Below are 22,873 nucleotides of genomic sequence, written 5' to 3' on the forward strand. Positions count from 1 at the left end.
TTGATTTCATTAATCTCCATTTAAAAAACTTTATTTGGTATTGATCAGTGGGGCAGCCACAGGCAGAAAGCATCTGTCCTCAGAGACCTTACATTCTATTGATGGGTGAGAAGATGGGCACAGAGAAGTATAAACCAAGATATTTTACATATTGGGGTGGATGGATGGGTGGGTGGGTGGGTGGGAGCAGGACCGGCTCAGAGGAAACCCTGAATCTATGTGTACTTCAGTGATCAGCACCACCCCAAGCCCTCTAAGCAGGATCCCTGCCAACTCATGTCTTGCCTCCTACCCACCTAAGGTACCTGATTGATTTTAGTAACTCCCCAAGGTGTGGGATGAAGACCTGAGAAATAACGGGAACCTGTTTCCCATTCCCTTGTGTGCATTAGCCATCGTCAGCCAGTCCAGTGGCCTGGCAGCCAAATTTGTCATCCACTGTCACATCCCTCAGTGGGGCTCAGACAAATGCGAAGAGCAGCTTGAGGAGACCATCAAGAACTGTCTGTCGGCCGCCGAGGACAAGAAGCTCAAGTCCGTGGCTTTCCCACCCTTCCCCAGCGGCAGGTAAGATGTGGGCACCAGCACGGATCCCCCTGACTTATTCATTCATCCTTCGGCGTCAGATGCACTCTGGGATTCTTGGAACGTTTTACAAGCATCACCAAAAAAGTCCCTCTTCATCACCAAGAACAGGATCCAACAGCAAGACAGAAAGCCCTCTGGGTCAGCTTGGGAGACGTGCAGGCGCACAGCTCCAGAATCCCATAAGGCGCCGGGGCTGGGGTTCTGACATTCACTGCCCACGTCTTAAGAGCTGGGTAGAAGGTCAATTAGAGATGAGGAAGGGGAAGGTTCCACCAAACAGAAGGGACATCAAGCCAGTGTCGGCTGTGGCTCCCGGCAGCAACTGCCCATGGGATAGACCAGGCCCTGGGGACAGAAGGAGGGAGGAGGTTAAGGAGAGGTGTGGGTCCCAGACCAAGGCACTGACTTTCATCAGGAGCCCCAGAGTGGACCTGCCTCCCCATTGCAGAGAGTGGCTTTGGGCTGTACCCACCTACTCGAGAAATGCCCATGTTACCAGGGCCTCAGTCATTGATGAGAAAAGGGCCTTAGTGTCTATATAGGTGATTCTGCTCTGAAGAGGAAAGAGAATCCAGGGCCCAAACAGGGCTGAGGCTTGCCAGGAACGTTCTCCGGCAGCCTGCCTCAGTGTCCTCATTAAACCCTACCAAAGAGCCGCATGCCAGCTGACAAAAAGCCATGTTGGCTCTCACAGCTTGGAAAAGACAGCTGGGTGGACCAGAAGGGGAACCAGTCGGGGCTGCGATCTGGGTTCTGATCCCAGCTCCAGTTTCTTCATCTATAAAATGGAGCAAACGCATCACTCACTGCCCACCTCACCGCACTGTTGTAGACCAAGTACTGTAGAAATGGGAGCTCCCCATAACTCCACTGAGAAGGAGGGTTAGGGTCTATTTTATGTGTGAGACTAAGGCTGTTGGTCTCTAAGGATTATCAAACAGTAACTTGCCTATCCCTGCTTCTCAAGGTTAGGTTCCTCCCAGGTGAGGAAAGAACGTTCTATGACACAGCCCCTGTACAGTGGAATGGAAAGTTCCAGACTTGGAATAAAGAGGACATGGCCAATGAGGAATTGTCTTGCCTTCTGAGGGTCAGGGAGAGAATTTAGAACAGGAAATGAAAATTGGCGGGTGGGGGTGGGCAATGAGGGTTAAGTGACTTGCCCAGGGTCACACAGCTAGTAAGTGTCAAGTGTCTGAGGCCGGATTTGAACTCAGGTCCTCCTGAATCCAGGGCGGTGCTTTATCCACTGCGCCACCTAGCCGCCCCCTGGAAATGAAATTAAATCAAGAGTTGGGTGATTCAGCAAGTCACTCTGCCTTTATGTTGTCAGGTTCCTCAAATGCAAAGTGAGAATAGTAATAATAATAATAACATTCAGACGACCTTTGTTATCAGGTGGTAGGAAAAAGAGCACTTTGTTGGCCTTAATCTCTTAGTAATAACTTTTCAAACTTCTCTCTCTCTGCCCTATGGGATCACAGGACCCTAGGTCTTGAGCTGCAAAGAAGCCATCTAGGCTAGCACCCTACTTTGACAGAAGAGGAAACTGAGGCCCAGGGAGGGGAAGTAAAATCTTGCTGAGGCTGCTGACACGGCTTAGCCTTGCTTTTAGAGGGCAGCATTTTAAAACATTCAGTCATCAGGCATTGGGGCCAAAAACATCATTTGCCTTGTAGGCGGTCTTCTGGCAAGGGGGTATCAAGGTTATTAGTAAGTCCAGTAATGCGCTTTTGGACATTTCCTCCCCCACCACACACACCCACACCCCCCATATCCATAAGCCTAGGAATATCCAACTGATTCTGTTTCTTCCCTCCTCTTTGTGCAGAAATTGCTTTCCCAAACAGACTGCGGCCCAGGTGACCCTCAAAGCCATCTCGGCCCATTTCGACGATTCCAGCTCCTCGTCCTTAAAGAACGTCTACTTCCTGCTCTTTGACAGCGAGAGCATTGGTGTCTACGTGCAGGAAATGGCCAAGCTGGACATCAAGTAACCCCTCCAAGCCGGACCCTCTTGGTTTTCTCCCTCTGCAGGGACCTGAAGAGGATTCAGCTTGAAATGAGAATTGGGCATTGATTAAAAAAAAAAAAAAGAATGAGGAAGGGAGGGTGGGAGTCAGAGACAGCCCCGTGTGATGGAGAGGGAGCACTCCCCACCATGAAGAGGGGGGAACGGTTTGTGCTGTCGCTTATCCCAGCCCTCCCGGAAAGGTGCCCGCCCCCATTTTCTATTCACCTTAACTATCCTCCGTCCCACATTATCCCGGTCCCTCCCCGGGATTGCTACGCGTGTGTCTTCTTGTCATTTTAGAACTTATTTTCCAAGGACAGACCTCGTTTTAGATTTGTAGCATTGACTTTTACAGGCAAAAAAAAAAAAAAAACTTTCAAAATTCTTTAAAAAAAAAAATCTTCTGTTCCTCTTTCTTTTTTTCAAGAGGGGAGGGCATGACAAATGACTTTGGTTTTGTCCGTTGTCTACATTCCGTGTCGGAGAGGAAAATCTGAAAGACATTTTTCACTTGGTGCTTTTCTCAAATATGTTTTCTCCCCCTAATAATCTCTGTAACTTCTGATGATGTTTCTCTTCAGGCTTGTTTGTTTTTTAAGGAAAAAAGAAAAAAAAGGCAAAAAGCGATCCAGAGTCCTTCTTATGACCCTCAATTTGATTGCAACAGATTTTTTATTTCCCCAAACTGGGAAAGTCATTTCATCGTGTTGACATATGTTTGGAATGAGGTATGGGCACAGCTCGCCACCTCAGTGGTATGGGGCTAATGCTGGCCCAGGCCCAAAGTTAGGCCCAAGAGTAAAGGCCTCCCAGGCAACAGATACCAGCTTGAACTACAGGTGTCTACTGGGATAGCAAAGCTACATACCCTACTTTGGGGCCTTGTATGGAGTGGGGTTTGGTTAAAGAAGGCAGGGGGGACAAAGAGAGGGCTGGGTTTGGAATCAGTAGAATGGTATCCTGCTCTGCCACTTAATCAGCTTGGACACGGTGCTTCACTTCTTTTTTTTCTTTTTCTTTTTTTTTTTTTGTGGGACAATGGGGGTTAAGCCCAGGGTCACACAGCTAGTAAGTGTCAAGTGTCTGAGGCCAGATTTGAACTCAGGTCTTCCTGAATCCAGGGCCGTTGCTTTATCCACTGTGCCACCTCACTGCCCTGTTGCTTTACTTCTGAGTCTCCATCCCCGCTCCTTCCATAAAATGAGAGGGTTAGACTAGATGCCATCTATGGCCTCTTCCAGCTCTAAGATTCTGTGGCCATATGGACTTCAGGTAGAACCTGCTGCTGTTGTGGGCTGCCCCCTCAAGTGAGCAGCTGTTCTGGTAGGTAAAGGACCTAGAAATAAAGGGACAGGAAGTGGATCCTCCTCTAGGAATGGTTCGGAAAACTTCACAAGGAGATGCAAAGTGTTGAGGCAATGACAGAAGTTACAGGCCCCAGCAACCCAGCACTCCCCAGCTCCAGCAAGGGAGAAGCAACCAAAAGAAGCCTAAACCAAGAATCTTCCTTTGACTTTGGGCCAATTATAATTTAAGATCAGTCTCCCAATTCTCTTCCCACGTAGCCCTGACAAAGGCTTATGAAAGACAAGATAGGGATGGAAAACTACACCTGAAAACACAGGTGATAATAATGCTTTAAAGTTAGCTGAAAGTGGGTCTGCTAAAGGAAAAGAATCTGAGCCCACAAGCACCATGGGATTTACAGCTGGAAGACAGGAGTCCATGTTTGGTCCCAAGCCTCTTAACTTCAAATCCAGTGTTGTTTCCACTTCCCACGTTGGCTAAGAATAAATACCAGCTCATTGGTGTCCCAGTGTCAGCCAGGAAACCAAAGCTAACCAGTGGGGGGGAGCGAGCATGGGGTTTGAAATAAACCTTTGTCTTTGGCTCATTTCATCAAACCCGACCCTTAGCCACGTCACTACGGTCAGAGACTCTCCATCCAGAGGAAGGTAAGTATTTAATATGTCAAGATCTGTTTTGTGGTGCTGATCAGCTGGCCTGTGCTTCCCTAATATTAAACATCCCTCCATTAAAGCCTGCTTCCCATGCCCCCTTAAGATGTGGAGTTGACCAGGAAGTTGCCCCCAACACAATTCGAGCTCTGGAAGGTCCTACAAAAAGGGCAATACTTGGAGTTTGAGAGTCTGATGATCAGTGAGCCCCAGGATACACCTGGGCTGAAAATCAAGACTGGGCATTACAACCAAAAAGTTGGCCACCAGGGGGAGCATTTTATGATCATAGTAAACTATATTCTAAGGCAGGAATGGGGAAGGGTTAAGATCAGTATGGGAAAAATACTCACATGGATAAAATCACAGATCTTTGGTAGGCGTAAGTATTAGAAATACTACAGTAATGCCGCAAAGGGTGCACTTCTACTGCTACATTTCCCTAATTATCTGAACGTTACAAGGCTAATCTAGCTGGAATTTGGCCCTAAGGAATGCTGCCCCTCTAAAATTTATCTGATATCATAGAGAAAGGAGCTAAAAGTAGGGACCCAGAAAGTTTCATCATTTGAATAAGTTTGTGGCTTGTCAAGCACTAATGGAAAGTTAGGGACAACTTAAGTCTGGCTGCTTTGTCCATCCACCTGAAGTCTGCCCAACAGATGATTCCCCAGGAATGCCCAGACCAGCACAGTGTCTTCCTGCAGAAGGGGAGACAGAGGCTGAACCCACCTGTCTACTCCCACTCTTTCACTTATTTCCCATTAACAGGAGGTAAAGTAGTCAAAAAGGCCAGCGGAATCAGAGCCAGAGGACCGGCCTTGGAATTCCACCTGTGTGTCTTTAACACATGCAAATTTAGGGCAAGTCTTCTCCCCTTTCTGGACATCATTTTGCTCCTCTGCAAGATGAGAGGATCAAACTGGACAACCTACAAGGTCTCTAGTCCCTGTGAAAACCATATCCAGACCGGAGCCCTGGCCTTTCATTCCCCCCTTTCCTACATGAATGACAGAAGGAGGGGGCAGCTAGGTAGCACAGTGTACCAGCCCTGGAGTCAGGAAGACCTGAGTTCAAATCCAGCCTCAGACACTTGACACTTACTAGCTGTGTGACCCCAGGCAAGTCACTTAACCCCAACTGCCTCACACACACACACACACACACACACGCAAAATCCCCAAAAAACGACAGAAGGGGTAGAGCAGGACTTGAGACTTGTATGCCTTTCCTTCCCTAGTCAGATGGTTCAGGATGCCTGCTTCCCATGGGAGGAGCTGGACATGGGTGGCTCGGTACCCAAACCTGAGACTGAGCAGGCAAATGGCTTTGTCCAACCACAAAATGGCCCTCTTAGGAAATCTTTTCTGTGTGCTGGACAGCACCCTCAGGAGATGCCAACAATCTATCAAGTGATCCTGTTGGTACATTCCAGGCATCGTGAGCACAGAGAGCAATTTTTTCCTTCTGGTATCTCACTCCATCTGATGCTTTCTGCTCATCTTTTTTATCTTCCTTTTTTAAAAATCCACTGATTAATTGGTTTTATTACCTTTTTTTCTTTCCCCTTACTCTCTATGAGGGTGCCGTCTGCTTCATAGTTTTCCAGCTTGTGGAGATGAGCAGGTCCCGGCTCTTGGCAAGCCTCACCATGAGCCGTCCCACATAGAAGCCACTAATCTGGCCCACACCATCATTTCTTCCCATGGACAGCAGAAACGTCAGTGCACCTAGGAAGGGCCGACAAGGAAGAGGAACCTGTTATATTTACCATTCATAGGCTCTGATTCTTAGCAACCTCAAGCAATTATCTTGTCCAGCTCCCGGCCTCAGGGACAGGGAACCATCTCAGACAAATGCCTACGTGTTTTCTAAAGACTGCCAGGGATGAAGCGTCCATAAGCAATTTGGGTTTGTTTAATAACCTTTATAATCGAGTTGTGTCTAACCAAACTGTCTGAGAAAGGCAGCCTCAGGCTCTTGCCTAGAGCCCCCCTTTTACCTGGCTTGTAGGTCTTGAGTGGCTTCTGTTGCATGCTGTTGACAATGTTGGTGACAACAACATTGGCATGGAGTCCGGCATGGTACGCCATCTTGGGTTCCTTCACATCAGCACAGTCCCCAATTGCATAGATGTTACTAAATCCTTGGACCTGCAGGTGATCGTTCACCATTAAGGCCCCATTGCTAGCCATCTTATCACCTGTTGAGCAAAACAGACGTTGTCACTCTGAATCTTAACCACCCTTTAAGCTGGTCAGCAGGATAAGATGAGGATGAACATTCGAGGCTGGCCAAGTCATTACCAAAAGTTTCATCCTTAGGGAAACCACCTTCCCGTGGACTTGATTTCTGTCTAAAGCCCTTCCCCGTAGAAACTCTCCTTAGGAAGCAAGAGGAAGGTGTCAACACCTGGAAAGTGACACTGACTCCCAGGTGGGAAATGGGCCTAATGGAAAAGCATCAATTTTGCAAAAACAGCTCATCCTGACAGGTGGGTAGTCACGTAGACTGAAGGGTAGCACCAGAGGGATTCACAAGACCTGAAGAGTGGAGCCCCAGACAAATCCCTTCATCTCTCTGGGGCTTCAGTTCCCTTGTCCCCAAAGTGGGGATGATAACCTTTGCCCTACCTATGCATCGGCATTACAGAAACATAAGCTGCTACTAAAAGGGGTCATCATCATCACGTGACCACTTCATTGGTCGATCTTCCTGTTTCTTTTGGGGCATCATGTTGGAAGATTTCTAAAAGATATGCAGGGGCAGCTAGGTGGCACAGTGGATAGAGCACCAGCCCTGGAGTCAGGAGGGCCTGAGTTCAAATCCAGCCTCAGACACTTGACACTTACTAGCTGTGTGACCCTGGGCAAGTCACTTAACCCCAATTGCCTCACCAAAAAAAAACAACAAAGAAACAAAAAAACGATATGCAATGCCTTAGAAGAAAGTAGCCACACTACTTTAAAAAGGAAGATAGAGGGGCATCAAGGTGGTGCAAGGGATAGAGCACCAGCCCTGGAGTCAGGAGGGCCTGAGTTCAAATCCAGCCCCACACACTTTATACTTACTAGCTGTGTGACCGTGGGCAAATCACTTAACCCCAATTGCCTTGCAATAAATAAATAAATAAATAAATAAAAAGGAAGATAGAGTATGGGGGAGTGAGAGGAGGCTGGGACCCAGAACCTAAGGGCCTTAGGTTCAAATGCCAGCTCTGCTAATTATTGACCCATGTGACCTCAGGAAAGTGATCTCTCTCTGAGCCTCCATTTCTTCCAACAGATTGAAAGTTTCTTGAGAGGGGGCAGCTAGATGGCACAGTGGATAAGCACCGGCCCTGGATTCAGGAGTACCTGAGTTCAAATCCGGCCTCAGACACTTACTAGCTGTGTGACCCTGGGCAAGTCACTTAACCCCAACTGCCTCACCAAAAAAAAAAAAAAAAAAAAGAAAGTTTCTTGAGGGGAAGGTTTTTAGTGACATGCATGCTTTAAGCATAAGTCAACAATATGACACGGTGGCCTAAAAATGCTATCTTAGACTACACTAGTGTCCAGAACTCAATAACCCACCCCCCAGATTAAATTGAGATATATTTTAATATCCTATAACTTTGTTGTAAAAGCAATGATTAAAGGAAGACAGTGAAAAATACCAGAAAATATGACTCAGAGTCAAAGGAACAAAAGAGGTTAATGGCTCAGAAACAACTCAGGATCTGATACCTACAACATTAATATTTTTTTTGGCAAGGCAATGAGGGTTAAGTGACTTGCTCAGCGTCACACAGCTGCCCCAACACTAATACTTTCTTAAATAATACTAATACTTTCTCTTTTTTTTTTTTTTGCGGGGCAATGGGGGTTAAGTGACTTGCCCAGGGTCACACAGCTAGTAAGTGTCTGTCAAGTGTCTGAGGCCGGATTTGAACCCAGGTACTCCTGAATCCAAGGCCGGTGCTTTATCCACTGCGCCACCTAGCTGCCCCCAATACTAATACTTTCTTAAAGAAAAGAAGCAGGAAAAATGAAATTTATGACTTGTTACCAATGTGTAGGTCATTTCTAAATCAGCTGTTTCTGTCATCTGGTCATTGACTTGTTAGCACAAAGATCATACCAGCCAATTGAAAGAATAAATATGGAGAGGGAGGCAGTGTGGTACAGGAGAAAAAATAAAAAACATTGGCTTTCGGGTTGTAGGCCCTGAGTTCAAATTCTTATCTCTGTAACTTAATACCTGTGTGACCTTAGCTAAGTCATAACTTCTGAGCCAATTTCATGTATAAGAAGACTGGACTAAATGGCTTTCTCAGGTGACTTTCAGCAATAAATATATACAATCCTATGAGCCTAAAAATAATGTGCAACCAAAACAATTCTATCTTGACCTTTTTTAAACAGCACAAAAATAAAAAGGGAAATAGATAAAGAAACAGATCAACCCAGATTATCACCATTTCCAAAGGAAGTTGAACCAAAAAAATAATTCCAAGGGGAATTGTACAGAGATAGCCAAAGACAATACTAACTTAGTAGTATGTAAACCCTATTTTATAAAATCTTAGAGCAGAGAACAGTGGAAGATTATGAGCAATCATGGAATGCAAAAAAAGGAAAAATATCAAAAAACTTGAGAAAAAATCACTAACATCATTAATAACCCCCAAATGGACAAGCAGATATGAATAACTATTCATCTACATGCCTACTTTCTAATCCCTACAAAATCTTCATATCATCACGGGTGTCCTTGATGATAACAAGAGAATAATGGAGCACATGTGTATGTGCATATACATATGGATACAGACACACACAGATAGAGATAGACACAGACATAGATATAAAGCTTGGGAGGTAATGAGTTCTCCATCCCTGGAGGTCTTTAATAAGCAGCAGGCAGGTGACCACTTGTTGGTGATGCTTGCTCAGGGATGGGTTGGATGAGATACCATCTGAGATTCTTCAAACTTCCCAGGAATTGGTGATTTCTAAGAATTCCTCCCAATTCTACTTCTCACGATTGTAAAAAAATTAATTATTCATAACTATAACTAACCTGGAAAAATTATATATAATTGGATTTATGAAAAATGATGATTATATGAAAAATGATAACTTTAGAAAAATTATAATTGGGACGTAAGTCCTGCCGCGGTCGCCATTAAAACATGAAATATTTTTAAATTGACTGGGCCTAATTTGGGGGGAACTGATCTATGGATGACCAGAGGACTAATCTGGGGACTGTTGACTATTTGGCTATCTGATTTCGTTAATTTAATGTGGGCCATTTATAAAGTTCCACCACACTGCTCCCAAACTGATAGACTAAAGATTAAGAAGCCTCTTAACTAAATAATCAAAGCAGAGTTTATTTATGAGATACTATTTAAAATTAAGAATACAGGGAAATAAAATGTACAACCTGACTGCTTTCCTGCAGTCTCTTTCCCACCTGCTGCTCTTCGAACTTCTTGAATACAATAAGGCCCTCAGCTGCCTCCGGCCTCAGGGCACGTTACACTTTCCCTGGTTTGTATTAAGGCCTGTAACCTTGTCAGCCCCGTCTCTCCTTTTCTGAACTCTCCTCCGTCCTTGTCCAGGCTCCCCTCTAGTCACATCCTCTTTCTTGTCTATCTAGTCCGTCCTCCTCTAGTCAGCCCCTCTCCTTAATCTTGTCTCTCTATCTAGTCCATCCTCGCTCCTTCTTTTTAGTCCGTCTCCTTAATCTTCCTCACTCCCAGGTCTATCTATACCTTTTCTTCTCTCCACTCAAATCTCGGGGCTTCCTTCGCCCCCACAGACCAAGCTAATCCGCCAGCCAGAGCTGCAGCTGGTGGGGGGGGGGTGCTCTCGAGCCTCATGCCTCAGCACAGGCCATCCAGGATCCTTCAGATAGCTCCGCTCAGGTCGGAGGGAGCTGGGGGCTTTTTTTCCCCCCCAGCTGTCTGACCTGGTGTCTTGTATAGCCCACGGGGCTTTTTTACTCAGCTAAAGCTGAGGAGGGGGAGAGACCCTGAGGGCCTAAGGCTTTCTAATCTCAGCCTAAAGGTAGGGTCCCCAAATCAAAATAAATTTCCACACGATCCTAGAAATACCTTTAAACTCTGAAAAAAATCTGCAAAGGAGATCAGCTCCAAAAGACATCTGAGATTCTCTGGGAGTTAAAACTCCACGCTCTGTGGACCCTCTGCTGAATCTGGGTCCATTCTGAGCCTCCCTTCTCCCAAGGAAGCCACCAAGAATGCCCTAAACCACTGAAAACGGCAAGTCCAGAACCACCAGTGAGCCTCAGACACCACCTTATCACTCGGGGCTCAGTCAGACTTCTATTTCATTATCTCACAAGAAATCAATCAGATCATTCAGAACACCTGGCCACATCATTCCACATTGGGGTCATAATAGGATCAGAACCCTCTTTTAACAAGAGGGGAAACTGAGACCCAGAGAAGAGACTTACCCAAAGCCACACAGTCAGTAGCAGAGTTGGTACTAGAATCTGGCTGCCTGTGCCTTGCTCCTTGACAATCAGGGATGGGATATAAGATCAGAATATACTCATCGGTTATTAGGAGAGAGAGGCCAGATTAAGTGGACAGAGAAAGAGACCCCCTAGCAGAGCAACTGAAGCTAGCAAAGCCCAGAATACCACCCACCCCCCCCACCCCCACCCCCGCCCCTGTTGCTGTAAGAGGGAAGCAGGCATTTAGTTCATTTCCCCAAATCATTTTTCTGTCACCTTCCACTCAGGGCCGGCTCTCTTAGTGTCATCTGCCTGAGGATTAAGTTCAGAGCTGAAGGGGACCCACCAGGCCGTTCAGGCCCATTCAGGGGTCCTCAACCTTTTGTATGTCGATGAATCCCTTATGAGGCTAATGCTTTAAATGAAGAAAATGATCTACTACATAGGATTAGAAAGGAGACCAATTATACTATAAAATAGTTACCAGAATATAAAACCAAAAAAAAAGGAGACAGAGCCCAGGTTAAGAAGCCCTGGTCTACTCACATGGAGGTCTCAGTTACTGCAGACAATAATGCCCCAAGCAGTGGCGTTATTTGAATTCCCATCGCTCATTTCCACTGGGCTGGAGCCAACTGCCCTGTTTTACATCACTGTAAGTTGGAATAGTTCAGATTCAGAGGCTGGCGACCATTCCATGGGATTCACTACTTGCACTAAGCAGGGCCTGGCTATAATCCAATGGCCTCCTTCTCCAGATGGAGAAAGGGAAGCTGATACCTGCCCACAGTCACGTGGCTAGTCAGGGTCAATGGGAAGACTGGAATCCAGGACTTCTGACAGACTCTATGTGAGGCTTTAGCCCCTGCCCCCAGGCTGTCTGTTCTGCACCGGCAGCACAATTCAGAAGGGTGGCCAGCACTGATAGAGCCATTTCAGGCTTACCAAACGCTTTATGAACATTATCTCCTTTGATCCTCACAACGAGCCTGGGAGGCTGGTGTCACTCTTCTTCCCATTTTGCAGACGGAGAACTGAGGCACACAAAGGCTAAGTGCTCTGCCCAGGGTCACACAGCTAGGAAGGGTCTGAGGGGCAGATGGAGGCCTCGCCCCAGTGCGGGGCTCTGCACTCACCCAAGGCGCCGCTGTATGCAGAGCAGTTGATCTTAATCCCACTGCAGACGATCACCAGGTTGGCCACCACCTCGGTCCCCTTGTTGGTGCGGAGGCAGATGCTGTCATGATACTCATTGAGGGGCAGCTCCTCCAGGTTGCTCACTCGCTCATCTGGCGCCAGAAACAGAAAAGCCATTAATGGGGTGGGGGGGGGGCACAGGTCTAGAGCTGGAAGGGCCTTGAACACCATCTTGTTCTTTTCCCTCCCCACTTTATGGATGAGCAAAACGGAGGCCTAGAGTGGTTAAAGGACTTGCCCAAGGGCACACAGGTACTAAGCATCACCATTACATGGGATTTGAACCCAGATCCTCTGACTCTAGTCACTGCTTAAACCACTGGACCATGATGCCTCAGCTGCCAAGTCAGCCAGTCATTGGAAGAAATCATGGAAGGAAGAAAGGAAGGAAGAAAGGAAGGAAGGAAGAGAGGGAAGAAAGGAGGGAGGAAGGAAGGAAGGAAGAGAGGGAAGGAGGGAGGGAGGAAGGAAGGAGGGAGGGAAGGAGGGAGGGAGGAAGAGAGGGAAGGAGGGAGGGAGCAACGAGGGAGGGAGGAAGGAAGGAAGGAAGGAAGGAAGGAAGGAAGGAAGGAAGGAAGGAAGGAAGGAAGGAAGGAAGGAAGGAAGGAAGGAAGGAGGGAGGGAGGAAGGAAAGAGGGAGGAAGGGAGGAAGGAAGGAAGGAAGGAAGGAGGGAGGGGTTGTAGACAAGTCAGAATGTGAGTAAGACCTAGCTCTGGCCACTGCCACATAGACTAGGAGCTGGGGGGAAATCTGTAGGCAGGGCCAAAGGGCACAGGACCCTGAATCCTGGGCTAGAGGGAGGTGGGAGGTGACCTTTGCTAACCTGAAGCTAAGCAGGACGTCTCTAACACCACCCCCCATGCCCCCATGGGGGGGGGGGACATCGAGAGGCCCACTCAGAGGCCAGTGGTGACGACCTCACTACACTTTCATTTTCATGAAGCTCATTGGGAAGAGTTTCCATTCCCCCAGGCTCACTTCTGCCATCAATCCCCGCCCGGCCAAGAGACACAGTTGGGCGGTAAGGATAACAACAATAACAGTAATAACTAGAATCGGTAACAACGATGACCATGACGGCATCTATCTGGTGCTTTGGAGAATACGACAAGGCGGTCACGTTTAATCACGCAAACAGCCTCGAACCTGAGCTCTCCCCAGTGCCAAAACACACTCACTAAAGTGCCCTGCCATCCCACAGACGGAGTGGCACAATCCAAAGCCTGGCCTCAGTTTCTTCAATTGTAAAATGGGGACGCTGGACCCCATTGCCCCTAAATCTGTACCCAGGGTTCTCACAACACAGGAGGCCCCTAAAAAGCCCACGATCATGAGGAATCCTTCTTCCTGCGTGGCCCCATCTCCACCAGGCGGGAGGAGGCTGGGGCAGCTTGCTACACACCTTCGCTGGGCTCTTCAGGGAAATCAGGCTGCCCTAGGAAAGGAGCTGACTGTGGGCCCCCATGGGAGGACCCCATTTACACCTTCCCAGTGTTGTTCAACATATGGGAAAGACAATAATAAAATCCGAGACTCTCCAAGTTGGAGAGGATCCCAGAAGCGTCTTCACCCACCCCAACTAGGAGAAGGAAGACAGTGGGAATGAAGCAAGGGCCTCCTGGATCTCAAGCCCTGGGGCAGCTAGGTGGCACAGTGGATAAAGCACTGGCCTTGGATTCAGGAGGACCTGAGTTCAGATCCAGCCTCAGACACTTGACACTTATCAGCTATTTGACCCTGGGCAAGTCACTTAATCCTCATTGCCCTGCAAAAAACAAAACAAAACAAGTCAGCAGTGAGAAGCAGGCAGACAAGGCCATCCACTCTCATCCAGTGAATATGTCTTGCTGATCTATTGTGAGGGTCAGAACCTATCTATTGCTAGGCAGGCCACATTCAGGAGGACAGCTAGATGGCACAGTGAATGGAGCGCTGGGCCTAGAGTCAGGAAGACCTGAGTTCAGATCCAGCCTCAGACGCTTGATTGCTGCGTGACTCTGGGAAAGTCAGTTCTTACAAGCAATCCTTGGTGCCCCAGCAGCACGTCCCTCCTGAAATGCAGACTGAACAGAGGGAGGGTCTATCTAAGGCAGAGGACCGCAAGGTGGTCCCCTTCCTCATTGAGGTCACTGCCTCTCTGAGGCCCAAGACAGTGAGAAATGACTGAACAACAACATAGTCACTGGGTAAGAGTGGGTCTCAACTTGGAGGCCCTGGGCTTTTAAATATTTTGATAACTGCATTTCAATACAATAAGTTTCCTTTATAATCTTCTGTATTTAATTTTATGCATTTAATCAAAATATTCTGAGAAGTGGTCCACAGGCATTACCCAAATGTCACCAGGGGGAGGGATGAGTCCGTGATCAGAAAATGTTAAGAACTTCAGGTTTAGAGGAAAGCTAAAAGGCTCCATATTCTTTCTATGAAGAATATGGTCTGAGGGGAAAAACACTGCCTTTGGAATCTGAGGACCTGGATCCAAATCCTACTTCTGACTACCCTGTGACCTTGGAAAAGTCATTTCATTTCCTGGACACCTCGGTTTCCTCATCCGAAAGAATGAGGAGGCTGGTCTGGATGGTCTCAAATGATCCCAAGAACCCTGAAACATCCAAAAGGGTATCCGTCACATTGCTAAGGACTAAGCCCCAACTGGCCAAAACCGCACTTTTTTTTTTAATAGAATTTTATTTCCCAAAATATATGTAAAAACAAAACGTGGAGGGACTCTGGGTCTCAGACGCTAGGTAGGACCCAGAGGCCGAGAGGCAGAGAGGGTGCACTCGCTGCCCAGATGCGAGGGCGATCATGGATTTGGAGCGAGGGAGGACCTCCAGTGCCTTTGAATGAAGCCCCTGGTTTTGTAAGGAAGAACCCAAGACCTGGGAAGGTTAAGGAATGTGCTCAAGGTCACGCAGGTGACAGAACCAAGAACTTCCCAACCAAGAGTACTTTCTAGATCAGATCCAAATTGGGATGGGATTTATTAAGGATAAAAATGCAGAACAAACTAATAGTCACACCCTCCCTGGAGGCTGAGGCCTGGAGAGGGATGACTTACAGAGGTCGGTGGGAGGTGTCTGCCGTGTTCTGGGGGTTCCCCCAAAGGGGAGATGGGCTTGTGCTTCAGTGGGTTCTAAACCATCCCCAACAAGGGCTTATCCAGCCTCTGCCTCTGCCTGCCCCATATTTTGACAACGGAGGAGGAGGAGGACACAAGTACAGACCACCCGAGAGACTGCCAGGGATGGAGAACATCCCCAAAGGTTCAGGAATAGGGGGAAACACCCGAGGAAATTGGGAAGGAAAGGGCTGAGATTGTGACATGGGTGGGAGGGGTACCTACTCAGCAGAAGCTCTACTCCCTTCCGGAGCAGAATCTCTTTCACTTCCTGCCGAACACAAGGAAGGAGCTCTGGGTCAGCCAGTGGTACTTTGGAATGAATGAGAGTGACCTGCAGATGAGAACCAACAAAAGGCCCTCAGCCAAGAGGTCCCCAGGCTCTCCCAGGAGCACAGATGAACCCCATGAGGCTGCCCAGTCCAAGCAGCTTCCTATGCAGAGGAGAAAAGAACATTTCAATAGATACCAACCAATAGATACCCAATAAACACCTACTATGTGCCAGCCAAACACCTACTGTGCGCCAGCCACTCTGCTACAATCTATACCCTGTGCTCTAACGAGGGCAGAGGAAGAAAAGCACCCATGTGTCCAAAATTATTTGTAGCAAGTTCTTTTTGTAATGGTGAAAAGCTGGAAACTAAGAGCCTGACCATCTACTGGGGAATGGGCTGAACCGAACATCGTAGGATGCTACTACTGGGTCCTAAGTTTCCTGGGCATTGTCCTCATGAAGATCATAAAATACACACAAGGAGGGAGATCTGGTGGACTCCTGATCTCATCAAGGTGGCCATTCCCTCCATCGATGCAGATTGCAGCCCACGCACATCCCTGCATTCTGCATTGCTCTCCCTCCGGTCCTCCCAGAAGCACAAAACAAGGCGTCTACCCAATGTACCAGAGGCCTTCCTAACCCCGCCACAAGGATCCTAAAGAGGACACAGGTCGTGCCCCCTCTAGTCACATGACCAGCCCATTGTCCTTCTCAGTCATTGATTCCTTTCTTCAAACTGGCCCTGGAGTCAAAAGGACCTGGATTCAAATCCAGCTTCAGACAGCCAGACCTTGGGCAAGTCACTTCACCCTGTTTGCCTCAATTTCCTCAGCTGTAAAATGATCTGGAGAAGGAAATGGCCAACCCCTCCAGGATCTCTGCCAAGAAAATCCTACATGGGGTCAGGAAGAGTCGGACAGGACTGAGAACCGACCACATAACAAGTCTCATTAGAGGGGGAGCTCCGGGAGGGCAAGGACTCTCACTGCTCATCTTTGCAGTGCCAGGGCTTTGCACAGCGCCCAGCACGAGCTCAGTGAACAGCGGCTGGGTCCAGAAATGTGAGAACTTTGCCTGGGAGGACTTGTGAGGATGACACAACAAGATCCAGGATCAGGGAAATCCGACCAATGAGAGATGAAACCTGGACCATGGGACAGCACGGGTAACGTGACCTTCGAGCCGTCTTGTTAGGACAAGGGCCTAGGGGCCCTTCATTTGTCAGATGAAGAAACTGAGGCCTCAAAAGGGTTAAGGGATGCTCTGTCTGTCCTGGGAAGGGCTGGTAGCAGAGCCAGGCCTGGAGCCTGGGTCTCTCTTAATCCCAGCCCCAAGTCCTGTCCAGGCTGGCACACGGCTCCTGTCTGTGGCCAGGCTGGCATTCTCACGTCCCAGAGACCCTAGAGGCTTCCCAACCAGGCCTCTTCCCTCAATGCCCTAACACCTCCCTTCCTGCTGGGAGCACAGGCCTGCCTGCCCCAGGCCCCAGGCCCCAGGCCCCAGGCCCCAGGCCGAGCCACAGCAGCTACCTTTTTCTCAGGATACTCAGTTTTCAGTTCTGCAGCCATCTCCACACCAGCTGCGCCTCCTCCCACCACCACAACATGCTGGGAGCTCTGGACCTGATCAAAAAAAGAAAGGAAGGGAAATTACACAGAGTGCTCACCCCACTCATGCCCTGAGGCTGGGCCTGGGAAGGAGCCATTCCTGAATCAGAGCATAATAAGAATAATTAAGTCAACTGGATGGATTTAAAGCCCTTTACAAACCGGCTCCAGATGGAAAGTTTTATCACTCCCCCACATTCCAGACAAAACAGCCCTTGCTGCCATTTCTCATCTCCCACCCCCATGCCAGGTATGGACTCTCAGAACATCAGAAGTGTAAGGAACCTCAAAGGCCATCCAACTCATCTAATTAGTGCATGCTTGAGAATTCCCTCTAGAACATTTCCAACAGATGGAGAGGGTGTGGGGTGGAGGGAAATTAGGCTAGCTTGAATAAATACTTCAAAGGGGTCTGGAAAGAGAGGGGGACCCGACAAGGTGGGCCTCAAATGCCAGGCCCAGCTCGTCCCATTTCCACTGAAAGGTCTCCAGGGAGGGCACAGTTTCTGCTTAGGTCGAGCCAACTTCAGCCTCCCTGTAATATGCACCTGTTAGTTTTAGTTTTGGCCTCTGGGGCCAAGCAGAGGGTCTGATTGATGCCTCTTCTCAATACAGGTGCTCAGATCCTTGAAGATGGGAGTCATAAACAATCCTCTCCCCCCTGGGCTAGACATTCCCATTCCTCCAAGCCCCCATGGGATCCTCCCTCCATCCTCCTTCGGCCTATGACCCACCCTCTCTAGCCCTGGGCCTTCTCTTCCTTCCCAGAGGGCGGCCTCCCCTGCCCCACCCCAGCCTGGCCTCCTCATTCCCACCTTCATCAGTGCCCGGGGACCGGCCCATCTCACCTGCTTCACCATGACTTCGTAAGCCTCAATGGCCGACTGCAGGTTTGAAATCTGTGTAAATTTCCCTGGGAAGGGCCCGCTGCTGCCTGTAGCCAGGATGAGATGGGAGTAGGAGAGAACCTAGGGAAAGACCAAAGAGGCAGAAATCTGCTTAGGACGACGAGGAGGACAGAGTGGAAGAACAAGCACTTACGTAGCACCTACTGTGCGCCAAGTGCTGTAACAAATATTATCTCATTTGCTCCTCCTAACTACCCCAGAGGGTAGATGCCCTCCCATTTGACAGCTGAGGAAAATGAGGCAACGGGAGGCTAAGTAACCTGCCAGAGGCCAGATTCCAACTCAGGTCTTAGAACACGAATCTCTTCCCACCCTTATGCCTGGAAAGGGCCTGCCACTGACTCTATATAGAAAAGCCAAGGCTCTACTACTCCCAAGAGGAGCAAAGTCCAGGGCTGGGGATGCAGCAGGTGGGGTGGAGAAAGAGCTTCAGAAAAGGTGAGGATGCATTTAGGGCTTGGATTCAAATCCATTCACGTTAGATTAGAAGCTCCCTGACTGCAAGATCCCATTTCACACCCCAACATCCTCCACTGCCACCAGAAGCACACCCTATGTATATGACCCGCATCTGATTGCTCACCACCTAAGGGAGGGGCAGGGAAGACAGAGAAGGAGGGAGGGATAAAAATGGGGACTCAAAACTACAAATAAAAATGTTTATTACTTTAAAAAAATAAAATAACATAGTTCAAAAAGGAAGGAAGGAAGGAAAAGAAACATTAACAAGAACTACAGAACTGGCCTGTCCAGTTCTGTATGGTTAAGCAGGTAGGAGCTACAGGAAGATCAGTGTGTGTGTGTGTGTGGGGGGGGTGTCACCCTCAGTTTGCCCTTGGGGCCAAACTTCCATAGAACGCCACACACGTCCCCCTAGGACATACCTACCTCACCTCCCTGAAGCAGGACCTGCTGCTTTTCCAAGTCCAGCCCAACCACCAGGTCTTGCCGGAAGCATTCCTTGAAGGTCTTTGCATATGAAATGAACGTCTTCTTGGCGAATCCTGGGGCGCAAACATGTAGTGAGGCAGGGGGCGCTGGGGCTGCTCCCCAAGAACCCAGAATGGGGCTGGAAGGAAGAAGGAGCAAGCCCACCCCGAGCGAGCCTCAGCCTCCAGCACCCGGGCTTTCCTGCCAACAACTGGTGAGCTCAAGAAGGAAACCGTCACTACCCCCATCTTACAGATGAGAAAATGGAGAGGCTGTGACTGGCCCAAGGTCACGTGGCTAGGGAGTGTGGTAAAATATGAAAGTTTTTAACAGTCGGTTAGGATAACTGAAAGACGCCAGTTTTTCAAGGACCACCCTTTTGGGGAGGAGATGAACAGTCCGCCTGCTGCGCATGTCAGACTGCCTGCCGGGTTTTTGACTTCCGGGGTGGAGAGAACGAGAGTAGGCCCTTTTGCCTGCTTGGCGGGACTCCTGACGGCGCGGCACGGACTCTCTCTCTCCAAAGGTGGCCTTTTCGGTTTGGTGAGTTTTTATAAGGAATATAGACTAAGCCTAGACTTAAGACGATTTGTATTGTATTTCTATTTTCCTATCCTTCTAATCAACATCACCTTGTGACTATATACAATAAAGGCTCTATCTAGAAAACCAGAAGCTTCTTCCATTTACTAGTCTGGGAGATAAATTAAGGGAAAAGTTAAGTAGGGGAGATTTTGATCTAATATCCAATTTTAAATCTCACAGGAGCATCCCATGCCCTTTCCGCAACATGGAAAATGTCCTCTTTCCTCGGTTAATGCCATTTTTAAAGCACTTAAGCCAGGCCAGCTCCTGGTAAAATACTGAAGGAAGCAAAACTGAGAAGTTGTTTTTCTCTCTTTGCACCTTTGCCCCTCTCCTTCCCCTCCTGCCCTGCCCCTCCTCCCTCCTCACTACAGGATGTCCCCTTGTTCTCAGTCATCTCTTAGGATTCAAAAGCTTGGGCAGAGCCAATAATCCCCAAGGCAGGTGTGGCAAGAGTGGAGGGATCCCTAAGCTGAGAACGGGAGATCTGGGTTCTAGCTGTGGGTCAGCCGCTATCTAGACTGGGGGGGGGGGGAGGGCACAAGAAGAGGAAATTACCGCTTTCAACAGACGCCCGAAGGGCCCCCACATTGTGATGGAAAGAATCTCTCATGTCCACCAATGTGTAGGGGACACCCCAGGACTGGAGCTGGCTGGCAGCTGCGATCCCACCAAAGCCACCTCCGATGATCACCACGTGCACAGACGCATCCACAGAGAGCTGGGATCCCATCTTGGCCCTGACAACCCCAAGGGAGGAAGACAGACAAGGATTCAGAGATGAGCCAATCGAGCTGATCTACATAGTCAAGTTCAGGCTAACTGGGCCCCACAGGATGGGATTGGACTGGGGATGGACAGTGCCACTTAGCTGAACAGGTCGGGAAGGTGACTTTACTGCACCGACAAGTAGGCAGAGAGGTGGTGGACTCCAGGTGCAGAATACAGTATACACTGCTAGACAGTCAACATGTTGATATGTTTTACTTAACTCTATTTCTTTATTACAAGGGAGGTTTCTCTTGGTGGGGAGGGGAAAATAAGAGGAATAACTAGGAAATAACACCTATTAAAAATGATCAATAAAACATTTTCATAGAAATGAAAGCCAAGCTCAAACAGGACCAAGTCTACAAGTGTGCTCTGTAGCACTGGGCACTACTGAGCCTTCTGAATCCCAGACGGGGGAAGGACCAACAGCCACAGTGTCAGATGGGTGGATGTGGCCTCCTGGTTTTGTCAGTGACTCCCTCCATGGTGATCCTAGGATAAGCCAGAACTTGGAAGCAGCAACTTCCTCAGCTTCCCCACCTGTAGAGAAGAACGTCCGCCTCTCAGTGACAGGGCCTGTCATTCCCAACCCCTAACAGAGGGGACCTGTGACTGAAAGCCACCTGCCAACGCCCAAGCAATGTTTATCCAGTGGGAGGGAATCCTCCGCCTTCCCTTTCCTGCCTTAATTGGAAGAGTATGTCCAGTGTCCTGAACGCGACAGGTTCCTCTCTGGCATCGATTCTCACTGACTGGGACTATGAAGGTGGAAGTTTATACCTATTTCCAGATGAAGAAATGGAGGCCTCTAGCAGAGCAGCCCCGGGGCTGCAGCAGGCTGGGCTGGGGTCATCACACTCAGCCCCCAGATTTCCCAGCCAAAGCTGAGCTCTTGAAGCAAGTCACATATGAAAAGTCTTTGTTCCTCAGAAAACTCATAAAATCTGGGGCAACATCTAAGGAGACCCAGTATGAGAAGGCAAAGGGTCATAATAAGAATTGGGAAATGACTTGACCAAAAACCGTAAGTGACGGAGATGCTTGGGAGAAGGCCTGGAAACCAACAATGTGCAGAGTCCGAAATAAGACCTTTAAACAGTCACTTAGTTATTCAGTCAATCAGCAAGCATGTATTAAGCACCTACTGTATGTGTATGTCAGGCTAAGCCCCCTGGTACAAAGAAAGGCAAAAACAGTCCTTGCCCTCAGGGAGCTCAACATGCAAACCATCCCTGGGAGATGGCCTCAGAGGGAGGCCAGGAGGCGGAGCTGAGGACCAGGAGCATTCTGGGAGGGGGTTGGGGGGACAGCCATGGAAAACGCATGTAGTTGGCCAATGGAGCGTCTAATACAAGGAAGAGCAGGTGTAAATAACGTAGGTAAACCGTGTATCATCGGGGCCACCCTCCAGCCATCAGGACCTCCCCCCCTCTTTTCTCCTGTCTCTTCCTCTGGCCTTGAGGCTTCAGATCTCAGCTCTTTCAGACAGTGAATCAGAGGGAAGCTCGCAAGCCAGAGTCCAGCTGGGTAGAGCTGGGACAAGTCTTACTTTCCCTGGACCTCAGCTTCCCTAAATCAAAGGCCCAGGAGCCGGATTAGGTGCATGTCTCAATGGCTTTTGCTCCTATTTCAACCCCCAGCGTTTCAACAGCTCCATCTCCCTACCCAACAATGAATGGATTTCCCCATCCATCCATTGCCAGGCTGATCCCACCTACAGGGCAAAAGCCAGTAGGCCCCAAGGGACGGTTACCATCTTCCACAGCTGAAAAGGGCCCTGGCTGGGCTTCTGTTTTTGCAAGTTTTTACTGAGGTCTCAGGATTGTTTATATCCATCATTTTACTCCACCGCCCCACCCAAGTGAAGAAAAGCCTGCCGACAAAACGTGTCCAAGCGAGACCGTGCTAGAGGCCTCAGTTTCCCCAACTGCCGGCCTAGGTGGTTTCTGAGGTCCCTTCCAGCTCTGAATCTATGATCGATCATGGTGCGAGAGTGTTTCGTACCACACCTGGCTCAGATATTCCCCAGTAAATGGGCACCCATTTGTTTCCAAAAAGAAAGAACAATGTGATGAACAGTGGGAGATGACCCTTTCTTGTGCCTCTGACTTCCTTGAGGGCTGTGCCCAGCAGTGAGATCAATGGGCCAAAGGGTAAGAGCACACTCCCTGAGGGTCATTTACTCCCAGGGACTCCAGGTGCCCACAGGCTGGCACAGACACACCTGGCCCTTAGCCCCAACTTTTCTGTGTCCTTGTTGACTGTAAGTAGGAATTGTTTTCATCTCTGTACATCCATCCCTCAAAGCCTAGCATGGAACCTGGCATATACTAGGTGATTAATAAATGCATCAACACCTAGCAATGTACCTAGCAATTAATAAATGCAGGCTGATACCTGCAACCTGTCTTCTCTTTTCTCTGCCAACAAATTAGG

General features: G+C 48.7%; 3 protein-coding genes across 5 annotated transcripts in view; 1 reads left to right on the forward strand and 2 right to left on the reverse strand.

Annotated features, from left to right (window-relative positions):
* Positions 1 to 2,963, forward strand: part of LOC122740188 (core histone macro-H2A.2) — a 58,138-nt gene extending 55,175 nt beyond the window's left edge. For both annotated transcript variants that reach the window (XM_043982083.1, XM_043982084.1), the window contains exons 8-9: positions 393 to 567; positions 2,420 to 2,963. In XM_043982083.1, coding sequence (XP_043838018.1) covers positions 393 to 567; positions 2,420 to 2,585 — 341 coding nt within the window. In that variant the 3' untranslated portion in view covers positions 2,586 to 2,963. The remainder of the gene's footprint in view (positions 1 to 392; positions 568 to 2,419) is intronic.
* Positions 1 to 20,399, reverse strand: AIFM2 (apoptosis inducing factor mitochondria associated 2). The gene is made up of 9 exons (XM_043982082.1): positions 20,225 to 20,399; positions 19,040 to 19,155; positions 18,092 to 18,211; positions 17,166 to 17,258; positions 15,582 to 15,690; positions 12,171 to 12,323; positions 6,563 to 6,763; positions 6,113 to 6,290; positions 1 to 933 (listed from the first exon to the last, which is right to left on the reverse strand). Exons 1-8 carry the CDS (start codon positions 20,397 to 20,399, stop codon positions 6,136 to 6,138), a joined length of 1,122 nt encoding a protein of 373 aa, XP_043838017.1. The 3' UTR covers positions 1 to 933; positions 6,113 to 6,135.
* TYSND1 (trypsin like peroxisomal matrix peptidase 1) overlaps positions 20,303 to 22,873 on the reverse strand; it is a 17,521-nt gene continuing 14,950 nt past the window's right edge. The window contains exons 4-5 of one of the 2 annotated variants that reach the window (XM_043982079.1): positions 20,792 to 20,977; positions 20,303 to 20,406 (exon numbers count right to left, since the gene is read on the reverse strand). In XM_043982079.1, coding sequence (XP_043838014.1) covers positions 20,357 to 20,406; positions 20,792 to 20,977 — 236 coding nt within the window. In that variant the 3' untranslated portion in view covers positions 20,303 to 20,356. Of the gene's footprint in view, positions 20,407 to 20,791; positions 20,978 to 22,873 lie in introns of those variants that run through there. The other variant, XR_006354714.1, reaches the window with a different exon arrangement.

This window comes from Dromiciops gliroides, chromosome 2 (genome assembly GCF_019393635.1).
Source record: "Dromiciops gliroides isolate mDroGli1 chromosome 2, mDroGli1.pri, whole genome shotgun sequence".
Classification (NCBI taxonomy): domain Eukaryota; kingdom Metazoa; phylum Chordata; class Mammalia; order Microbiotheria; family Microbiotheriidae; genus Dromiciops; species Dromiciops gliroides.

Excerpts from the sequence above, each read along its gene's own strand:
- AIFM2 (XM_043982082.1), bottom strand. The coding sequence starts at position 20,399 with ATGGGATCCCAGCTCTCTGTGGATGCGTCTGTGCACGTGGTGATCATC. Across the intron at positions 19,156-20,224 it reads TCGGGCGTCTGTTGAAAGCG|GATTCGCCAAGAAGACGTTC; the intron begins GTAATTTCCTCT and ends TTTGCGCCCCAG. Across the intron at positions 18,212-19,039 it reads TCCTGCTTCAGGGAGGTGAG|GTTCTCTCCTACTCCCATCT; the intron begins GTAGGTATGTCC and ends GTCTTTCCCTAG.